Here is a 10,720-nt window from a genome sequence, read left to right on the forward strand (position 1 = left end):
CAAGTGTAGATTTTATCAAGTAACAGATATTTAACATTCTGTGCAAGACACTTTCTGCCATACATGGCAAGATGAGACCCCGCCCCTATAATCAAATCTTTTTAAGACCGTAGTAGATAAATTAAGGTATTTGCTCTTTTGAAAGAGTTTCTTATATAACTCCTTTAAGTAGCTCTTAATATTAACAAATTTTATTCACTTTATGAAAATTCCTAACATAAAACAATTACTGATACTTTTTGCTAGATTAGTTGTTGATACTATTGAAATGGAGTAGGCATCCGGTAGCCTCTCAGAAGCATGTCCTTAGAGACAGATGTGTCCAGACAGGCATAGGGAGTGACCAATTGTATTCTCAGCAGCCTTGGGCTCCAGTGACTTGGCCTGATCACTGAGTGTGTGTGTGTCTGTGTGTCTGTGTGGTGGCCAGGGTGCGTATGTGGCTGGGGCTAGCAGAGCTATTTCAGGGAAGGGTTAGGGGCTGTGGAAAAATATCTCATTTTCCCACATATCTCCTTTATTGGACTTTGAAAAATAATAATCATCAAATTAAGTTCCCAAACCATGCATTGTGTGTGTGTATGTGTGTATATGTATATGTATGTGTATATGTATATGTAAATGTATATGTACGCTACTTTATTTCTAGGTCAACAATTACATTGAGGATTGTATCGCCCAAAAGCACTCGTTGATCAAGGTGTTAAGATTAGTTTGCCTCCAATCCGTGTGTAATAGTGGGCTCAAACAAAAAGTTTTGGATTATTACAAAAGAGAGATTCTCCAGGTAAGTATATTTTTAAATTATTAATTTGCCAAGGAGGAGAGCATCTTTTTAAAAAATACTTCATGGGCCGGGCACAGTGGCTTATGCCTGTAATCCCAGCACTTTGGGAGGCCGAAGCAGGTGGATCACTTGAGGTTAGGACTTTGAGACCAGCCTGGGCAACATGGTGAAACCCCATCTCTACCAAAAATTCAAAAATTAGCCAGGCATGGTAGCATACACCTGTAGTCCCAGCTATTTGGAAGGCTGAGGCAGGAGAATTGCTTGAACACAGGAGGTGGAGGTTACAGTGTGTCAAGATCATGCCCCTGCTCTCCAGCCTGGGCAACAGAGTAAGACTCTGTCTCAAAAAATAATAATAAAAAGTTAAAATTTTTTTAAAAATAAAAAATACAATGCTGCCATTTTGGTGTCTTGTCACCACTTTTTAAAAAAATTTTTAACACCTAGAGGAATTAGTCTTGGTAGCCATCACTGTTTATTGTATTTGTGTGATATATAATAATAGCTAACAGGCTGGGCACAGTGGCTTACCCCTGTTATCCCAATATTTTGTGGGGCTGAGGCAGGAGGATCGCTGGAGGCCAATACCAGCCTAGGCAACATAGCAAGAGTTTCCCAGGCTGGAGTGCAGTGGCACAATCTTGGCTCACTGTAACCTCCTAGGTTCAAGCGATTCTCCTGCCTCAGCCTCCTGAGTAGCTGGGATTACAGGTACCTGCTACCAGGCCCAGCTAATTTTTATATTTTTAGTAGAGACAGGGTTTCGCCATGTTGGCCAAGCTGGTCTCAAATTCCTGACCCCAAGTGATCCACCCACCTTGGCCTCCCAAAGTACTGGGATTACAAGTGTGAGCCACCATGCCCAGACCTTGACTATTTTTTAAAAATAGAAATAATATCCTACATTGCATATTACTGTTTTTTAATATATTCTGGAGACCTTTCTTACCAGGATGTGTAGATATGCCTTATTCTTTTTTGGAGCTAATTATATACCATATAAAAATATACTATCATTTATTTGATGCTCACTTAGATTGGGTCCATACATTCTGACTTTAAAGTAAAAAATTTAAATTTCTCTTTGAAACAGTGAGCTGAATTACTAGTAACAGGCAAGCAGTTTTAGGACAAGTTTCATCCCTCCACCCTGTCCTCTGTGCCCATCCACTAACATTGCTGGACTTTGGTAACATGTCCTATGGTACACACCAAATTGATTTGTTGGAAGTGCCCTTCTTTGAAAATTGCAGAAATCCTTTTGCTGATCTTATATCAAGGCCAAATGACTTCCCTTGCAGACATATGGCTATGAGCACATATTGACCTTACACAACCTGGAGAAGGCCGGCCTACTGAAACCGCAGACGGGGGGCAGAAACAATTACCCAACTATACGGAAAACATTACGCCTCTGGATGGATGATGTTAACGAGCAAGTAAGCCACACTTCTCCACCTTGTCTCAGCTTAGGGACTGGTTAGATCATCCACATGACAACACATGCTTCTGAACCTACACATCTGCCTTGCTTTCTTTTTTTTTTTTTTGAGGTGGAGTCTCGCTCTGTCGCCCGGACTGGAGTGCAGTGGCCAGATCTCAGCTCACTGCAAGCTCCGCCTCCTGGGTTTACACCATTCTCCTGCCTCAGCCTCCCGAGTAGCTGGGACTATAGGCGCCCGCCACCTCGCCCGGCTAGTTTTTGTATTTTTAGTAGAGACGGGGTTTCACCGTGTTAGCCAGGATGGTCTCGATCTCCTGACCTCGTGATCCGCCCGTCTCGGCCTCCCAAAGTGCTGGGATTACAGGCTTGAGCCACCGCGCCCGGCCGTGCCTTGCTTTCTAAAAACAATTTTCTAATGTTTTTGAAAAAGTAATGCATCGTGTATTGTATCCATCAGAACCCTAGAAGGAAACAGAGAATGCTCTTAAACTAGGGAGTTTCTGGAGAGTTTAATAAAGATGTGGGCCAGGCGCGGTGGCTCACACCTATAATCCCAGCACTTTGGGAGGCCAAAGCGGGCAGATCACTTGAGCTCAGGAGTTTGAGAACAGCCTGACCAACATGGGAAACCTTATCTCTACTAAAAATACAAAAATTAGCCCGGCATTGTGGCGCACACCTGTAATCCCAGCTACTTGGGGGGCTGAGGCAGGAGAATCGCTTGAACCCAGGAGGTGGAGATTGTAGTGAGCTCAGATCGCGCCATTGCACTCCAGCCTGGGCAACAGAGCGAGACTCTCTCTCCAAAAACAAAAAGATATGGGGCAGGCTCAGTGGCTCATGCCTGTAATCCCAGTGTATTGGGAGGCTGAAGTGTCAGATCGCTTGAGTCCAGGAGTTTGAGACCAGCCTGGACAACATGGCAAAGCCCTATCTCTGCAAAAAAAAAAAAGAATGGCCAATGGTGGTATGAGCCTTTAGTCCAAGAGGCCGTGGTTAGAGGATCACTGAGCCCAGGAGGCAGTTGCAATGAACCATGTTTGCGCCACTGCACTCCAGCCTTGGCTAGGGAGTAAGACTCTGTCTTAAATAAATAAAGATGTGGGAAGAGTGGAGACCAGTAAGAGGCAGTGCGGTGGGGAGCCCTTGCGAGACGCGGCCTGAAGAGCAAGGAGAGGTGGGTATTCTAGAAACTTATCTTAGAACCTGAAGAGAAGAGCTGTGGTGGGGCCATCTGTTGAGGTAAGGGGTGAGGGGCCTCTGGCTGAGGGTATGGTCAACCTCCAGCAGACGAAGCCGGCCAGTGACAACATCGTCCTCACACTGCTGCCCACTCTCCAGTTCACTCTGGTGCTTTGCACTGGTCAGACCCAAAGAGAAGGCATTGGCATGTGTTGGTGTGGGACCTACAGGTCCATCTCTGGGCATAGAGCATTGCGGAGAAGGGTGGAGAGTGTCTAGAGGAGCCAGTGGAGACGTCCAGCTCTCATAAACAAGCCAGCCATGGATGGGCACGGTGGCTCACACCTGTAATCCCAGCACTTTGGGAGGCCAAGGCAGGAGGATCACTTGAGGTCAGGAGTTCAAGACCAGCCTGGCCAACATGAAACCATGTCTCTACCAAAAAATACAAAAGTGATCAGGGCATGGTGGAGCATGCACCTGTAGTCCCGGCTACTGTACTCAGGAGACTGAGGTGGCAGGATCACTTAAGCCTGAGAGGTTGAGGCTACAGTGAGCTGAGATTGCACTGCTGCACTCCAGCAAGTGCAACAGAATGAGACTCTATCTCCAAAAAAAAGAAAAAAAAAGCTATGCAAAAGCAGGGCCATCAGGGCCAAGTGAGTTTCCTTCCACCGTTTCCCCTCAGAGGCAGTCACTGTGGCCAGTTTTTTATCTATCTTTCTAGAAGGATTCTGTGCATATACATTTTTACATAAAGAGTGCATATTCTCTACTGTTGGTCTCCAAAGTGGGGTGCACTTTGCTATACATTTATTATTTATTCTAATGTTTCTATTCAGCCTTTTTTGTTTTTTCATAAGGGACTTTATTAGGCTGCCTCTTGCAACAAAAGCTCATAACTAGACAGTCTCCTGTCAGGAGCAAAATTGGATGATTTTTTCCCAGTGGGAAAATAGAGGCCCTTAATGTCTAGAGTCTGTCATGCACGTATTAGTTCAGCTGCTTTCACTGTTCTGACCTTTCTGACTCCGGACCCACCCCCCACTTAACAAAGGATCTTGAAGGGTCTTTTGTGATCTTCCCCTTCTTTTTAATTTTTCTAAATTGCTACATAGTGGTTTTGAGGCTATACCTTATTTAATGATTTAACAGATTGCTATTGATAGAAATTCAAGTTGTTTCCAGTCTTTGCTATTACATGCAGTGTTGCAGGTAATATGTTTATACTTTGGTCTATTATCTTTTGTTCTGCAAGCATCACTGTAGGATGAATGCCTAAAAGTAGAATTGCTAAGTTCAAAGGTTATTGCACATCATTGCTCAGCTAGGGAGTGCCAAGTTCCCCCCACTACATTTCATGCTGGCCGGACGCAGTGGCTCAGGCCTGTAATCCCAACACTTTGGGAGGCCAAGGCAAGTGGATCACCTGAGGTCAGGAGTTCAAGACCAGCCTGGCCAACATGGCAAAACCCTGTCTCTACTAAAAATACAAAAATGAGCCAGGAGTGGTGGTGCACACCTGTAATCCCAGCTCCTTGGGAGCCTGAGGCAGGAGAATTGCTTGAACTTGGGAGGCGGAGGTTGCGGTGAGCCAAGATTACACCACTGCATTCCAGCCTGGGCAACAGAGCCAGACTCTGTCTCAAAAAAAAAAAAAAAAGAAGTTTCATGCCAAACCAAGTAATTTTTCATCTTCTGTACCTAGAGCTGCTTTGAGTGGCTTTTCAAGATTTGAGTCAAAAGTGAAGCTCTGGCTGCTAAAATTGAGCTCTGCTGGGGTGGATTAGAACAGGGCATGGCAGGGGTGGGGGTTGTTTATCTTTAAATCCAAATCAAATAATTTTGGATTACCCAAAAGGCCACAGTCAGGTTGCTCTAAGTCTCTGTATCTACAGGGTTTTTGTTCCTTAATTATCTCACAGAACCCCACAGACATATCCTACGTGTACAGTGGGTACGCCCCGCTCAGTGTGCGGCTGGCCCAGCTGCTTTCCCGACCTGGCTGGCGGAGCATCGAGGAGGTCCTCCGCATCCTTCCAGGGCCCCACTTTGAGGAGCGACAGCCACTGCCCACAGGACTGCAGAAGAAACGTAAGTCCCAGTCCAGCATCTACAGATAATTATGTCCTGTTAGTGTGGTTTTCAGGTATTGTACAGTTGCTTTGTAAAATACTTAGTAAAGCACTTAGGAGTCAGAATTAAATATACCTCTTTTGTTCGTTGCTAATGTGTATAGTAAGCACTAGAATCGGATTATTCCCTGAGGAGTAGCAGCTTTCAACTTCTATGTTGAGAATCTCAGGAGTTAGAAAAAACATTGAGATCAAAATCAGTATTCCTTGGTTTCGGATGAACTGTCTGGATGAAGACACTTGTTTATTCTTGTGAATGATAAAATGTTTGAAGAGGTGGGAAGAGGAGCACCAGTAATAGTTTTTAATTCTGAAATGTTTAAATTTTAGGTCAACCAGGAGAAAACCGAGTGACTCTGATATTTTTCCTCGGGGGCGTAACCTTTGCTGAAATTGCTGCCCTGCGATTTCTCTCCCAGTTGGAAGATGGAGGTACAGAATATGTCATTGCCACCACTAAACTAATGAACGGAACCAGTTGGATAGAGGCTCTGATGGAAAAACCTTTCTAGGGTGTTCAGAGGAGACTTAACGAGTGTACTGCAGAATAAACTGCATCTTTGAAGAAGTTGCTGAAAGGAAGTTAAACCCCATAGAAGAAACATGGAATGCAGAATATATTCTGGGGTCAGCTTCTTAAATTATACTACCGTTTACTGCTTTCTCCTTCTCTTTTGTATTCCATTTTTTTTTTTTGCTTTGAGACGGAGTCTCGCTGTGTCACCCAGACTAGAGTGCAGTGGCGTGGTCTCACCTCACTGCAGCCTCCGCCTCCTGGGTTCAAGAGATTCTCCTGCCTCAGCCTCCTGAGTAGCTGGGACTACAGGCATGCACCACCACACCTGGCTAATTTTTGTATTTTTAGTAGAGATGGTGTTTCACCATGTTGGCCTGGCTGGTCTCGAACTCCTGACCTCAGGTGATCCACCCACCTTGGCCTCCTATAGTCCTGGGATTACAGGCCTGAGCCACCATGCCCAGCCCCTAATCTGCTGAATAAAGAAGAATAGAAGAGAATCAACCTGAGTCAAAGAAGCACTGGTTTTGAGTTTTCTAAGCTCAGGGTCTTCATTAGAGACCTCTGGAAACACATTAAGGATGGTGGGGGTAGATAATCCATTCTGCCAGACAAAGGAGGCTGGCTCTTAAAATAAGAAAGCTGAGACTGAGGAGGTGAAACTGAAAATAAAAAGAGAAAGTCCATCACCTAATCCCCAGTGCTGTATTTCTTCAGGGTGCATCAGGCCTAGGACAGTGGTTAAGTGTTGGGAGCTGGAGATCATTTTATCATTGAGTTGAGATTTCTTTTTCCTGCAGAGTACGGGAGATTATATTTAGGGTCATCAGTCGCTGTCGCAACTGATCACTAAGGCAAGTTTGCTTCCTTCTACTTCTTACAAAGCAAGAGGTTTAGGGGAGCTTCTTGCCCAGAAACAAAGTTTATGCTCTATGTGATCAGCTACATCTCTGTAGGTTCCATACTTATCAGGGGCTTTTGACATGGAAGAATGTGATAATTGGGGAGCAGCCTTCTGAGAATTCAGCCTTTGAAAGAATTCAAAGACAGTTTCTTAGCACACATGGTAACTCCAGACACAGCAGTGGTGGATGCCTCCATTGAGGTTTCCATTTTCTCTTCTGTCCATCAAGGGCCCAACATCCAACTGGTCCCATGATGAAGAGGGGCAACTCTTGCTTCTTCAGCATCTGGCCACTTTGTTTCCATGGTAACTGCCACATATACTTTTCTAGCAGTTTGTGGCCACTCCCTACTCAGCTGAAAACACTGTTTCAGCCCCCTCCCTGCTGACCTCAGCCTTCTCCAGGTGTATCTCTTGATCTTGGAGACCAGCAGTCACAACTGCTGCTACTCCTGCAGGAGACTGTCAGGCTGTGGTGGAGGGCAGGAGGTGGGAGGAGAAGTTGGAAATCCGTGTGTTCTCTGCCTCTCTGCTGTTCCATCTCAGCTTCTGGAGGAGTTAAGGCACCAAGGGCACCAAGTCAGATTGGCAGCTTTGCTGCCCTTGCCCAAGCCTCTGACAGAATTAGTTGGTCCCCTGCTTTGCTGGGTCCCAGTGAGGTGTGGTTTTGGTTGTTGATTAGTAACTACACATTGTTTTTCCCCACCTTTTTCATTAGTGGAGTTTTTTTTGTTTTTGTTTTTTTGTTTGTTTGTGACAGAGTCTCACGCTCATACCCAGGCTGGAGTGCAGTGGTGCGATGTCGGCTCACTGCATCCTCCACTTCCTGGGTTCAGACGATTCTCATGCCTCAGCCTCCTGAATCTGTAGCTGGGATTACAGATGTGCACCACCACACCTGGCTAATTTTTGTATTTTTAGTAGAGACGGGGTTTCACCATGTTGTCCAGGCTGGTCTTGAACTCCTGACCTCAGGTGATTGGCCAACCTCGGCCTCCCAAAGTGCTGGTATTACAGGCATGAGCCACTGTGCCCGGCCCATTAGTGGAGTTCTGTTGGGCACAGTAAATACTAGTAATGAAATAGAAATTCTGTATACTTTAAAAAATCTCTTTAATAAAAGAATGCGGCAGCTCAAGCCTGTAATCCCAGCACTTTGGGAGGCCGAAGCGGGTGGATCACGAGGTCAGGAGATCAAGACCATCTTGGCTAACATGGTAAAACCCCATCTCTACTAAAAATACAAAAAAAAAAAAAAAAAATTAGCCAGGCCTGGTGGCGGGCACCTGTAGTCCCAGCTACTTGGGAGACTGAGGCAGGAGAATGGCGTGAACCCGGGAGGCGGAGCTGGCAGTGAGCCAAGATCGCGTCACTGCACTCCAGCCTGGGCGACAGAGCGAGAGTCCATGTCAAAAAAAAAAAAAAAAAAAAAAGGAATGAAGGGTGGTAGAGATAATAATTGAAAGATTTGTTTCTCATGGAATTAATTTGGCCTTAATATTCAGTATTTGGAAATGTCTTAAAGAAAACCATTCTCATTGTAGAAAATCCTTTTTCAAATAACTGTTATATCCCAGGGAGATTAGTTTATACCTTCCACCTCAGGCAGTCATCAGCTACTTTAGAGAATGAAATCCATCCTGCCCCTCCACGTTTTTGGTTCCTGGGGCTCAATTCAAGTCTGGTCAGGTCTCCCTGGCTGGAGATTCTGTCCTGGGAACAGATACTTAGTTGTAGTCTCATGTGTCTACACTCACCCAAGACTCTATACTTGCTTGCTCAGAGCGTAGTTAGGTCAGCTCCTAAAAATGCATTCAGCAGAAGACTGAAAAACATCAATTGCTTCATTTGTATGCAAATAGAAAGTGGTAGATAATTATATATTATACGCCTTTGAGTAAGTTCATTTAATACTTGAAGCAGTCTTTGTCTCAAAAGAGTGTGCCCTTACTGAGAAAGGATATGTGAATGGTACATTTATTGTTGGAGAGAGTGGATTGTTGACATCGTGTCTGGACTTTTGTCTCATTGGGTAGACAGTTCTACACCAGCAGCCCCCTTAATAAAGAAGTCTACATAGACACTGTTTTGTGTCTTGCTATACAGTGTTGAATTCTAACCAACAGAGAATTAAGTATTTTGATAATTGTGGAACAAAAGAGTAATGGTTGAAAGAGGGATGATTTAAAACAGCACATTTAATTCTCAGAGAAAACTGGGACGGTCTCACTGTGAGTTCTATTCCATTCAGATCTGCCCTCACTGGAAATGGATTATGATTAAGCATGACGTGCTGGTCTGTCTTGTTCTCAGTTGTATATTAAAGACCAGCCTGTCACCAGGAGGAAGTGTTTGAATTGAGCAGAGTTTAATTCAATAAGAAATTATTTTTTTGTGATGAGGTCTTAACTCTGTTGCCCAGGCTGGAGTGCAGTGGCACAATCATAGCTAACTGCAGCCTTGAACTACTGGGCTCAAGCAGTCCTCCTGCCTCGGACTCACGAGTAGCTGGGACTATAGGAAAGCACCACCACACCCAGCTAATTTTTTTTTTCTTCCTTTTAGAGACAGGGTCTATGTTGCTCAAACTCCTGGCCTTAAGAGAAATAATTACTTTTTTCTTTTTTATTAAATTTATTATCTTTTTAATTTTCTGTAGAAACGGGTCTCACTGTGTTGGCCAGGGTGGTCTTGAACTCCTAGCTTCCAGCGGCCCTCCTGCCTCAGGCCCCCAAAGTGTTGGGATTATGGATGTGAGCCACCACACCAGCTGAAATACTCTTTTTAAAATATCAAAATGTCTAAAGCAGACAGTAAGAGGGACTGTGATAAAGATGGTGAGGTAAAAAATGCAGACATCACATAGATGATCTTTAGACTGAATTTACTGTAGAGTCTGATATATTCAGTCATGTGGTTTAATGATGACATCCTATAGAAAATAGAGGATACCTTTTTTGTCAGACAACAGAAGAAAAAGGCAGTTGTTTAAAATTTCTGATTCTTTTATTTCTAAATGGATTAGTGTGAATTTCAAGCCACATAGTGTTTCTTAGCTTAAGTTACTCCGTTGCTGTAAAATACCCAAAATCGGGTGGTAACAAGGGGCTGCAAAGGCTGGAACACTTAACTGCCTGGAGACATCCATTTGAAGGATGTGAGAGTTAAAAGGGAACAGAATCAGGCCTATTTTTAATAGCCTGTCTGTTTCATCCATTATTTTGATGTGGAGGAGGGTATAAATCTCAGCTATACTCCGTTTCCACTAGGTAGGACACGGAAGATGACCAGTTCTCTGGGGGAGTAATTACTACTCACTGGCTTCCTGAGCAGCTTGATAATGTTCTGCTCCTGTTTTCAGCCTCACTGTGGCCAAGGCAATAATTTGATAATAAGAGATCCTGATTAAATTAAGGAGCCATTTGCTTCTGGATGATGATGTTGATAAAAGGGTTGATGTCCACACTGCCTGCTCTTTCAAAGGTCAGAAAACAGTCTTGAACTAAAAACTACTGCAACAAGCAAAATAATCAGAAGCAGCATAGTTTATGCTTTCGTTTCCTTTGTTGTTGCATCTGGAAAAGTGTCTGTTCTTTGCAGAAATCCTTACTGGCTCCTTTTGCCTCACATTCTGAGGAGGTGAAATTGGAAGTGTCACATTGGGAAGGTACCTGTATAATGAATCTGTAAGCTGCGGAAACTCTTTGTAAATCGGAATCAAGCACTCAGGAGATCTCAGTCACTTAAG

General features: G+C 44.2%; 1 protein-coding gene across 3 annotated transcripts in view; it reads left to right on the forward strand.

Moving 5' to 3' along the window:
• The window catches only part of VPS33A (VPS33A core subunit of CORVET and HOPS complexes), a 33,258-nt gene extending 26,496 nt beyond the window's left edge, over nucleotides 1-6,762 (forward strand). The window contains exons 10-13 of one of the 3 annotated variants that reach the window (XM_033220299.1): nucleotides 650-787; nucleotides 2,092-2,229; nucleotides 5,342-5,510; nucleotides 5,882-6,762. In XM_033220299.1, the coding sequence (XP_033076190.1) occupies nucleotides 650-787; nucleotides 2,092-2,229; nucleotides 5,342-5,510; nucleotides 5,882-6,063 (627 nt within the window). In that variant the 3' untranslated portion in view covers nucleotides 6,064-6,762. The remainder of the gene's footprint in view (nucleotides 1-649; nucleotides 788-2,091; nucleotides 2,230-5,341; nucleotides 5,511-5,881) is intronic. The other 2 variants (XM_033220300.1, XM_033220301.1) reach the window with 2 other exon arrangements.
• Nucleotides 6,763-10,720: the final 3,958 nt, after the last annotated feature.

The sequence above is a fragment of the Trachypithecus francoisi genome, unplaced genomic scaffold (genome assembly GCF_009764315.1).
Source record: "Trachypithecus francoisi isolate TF-2019V2 unplaced genomic scaffold, Tfra_2.0 Lachesis_group11, whole genome shotgun sequence".
NCBI lineage: Eukaryota > Metazoa > Chordata > Mammalia > Primates > Cercopithecidae > Trachypithecus > Trachypithecus francoisi.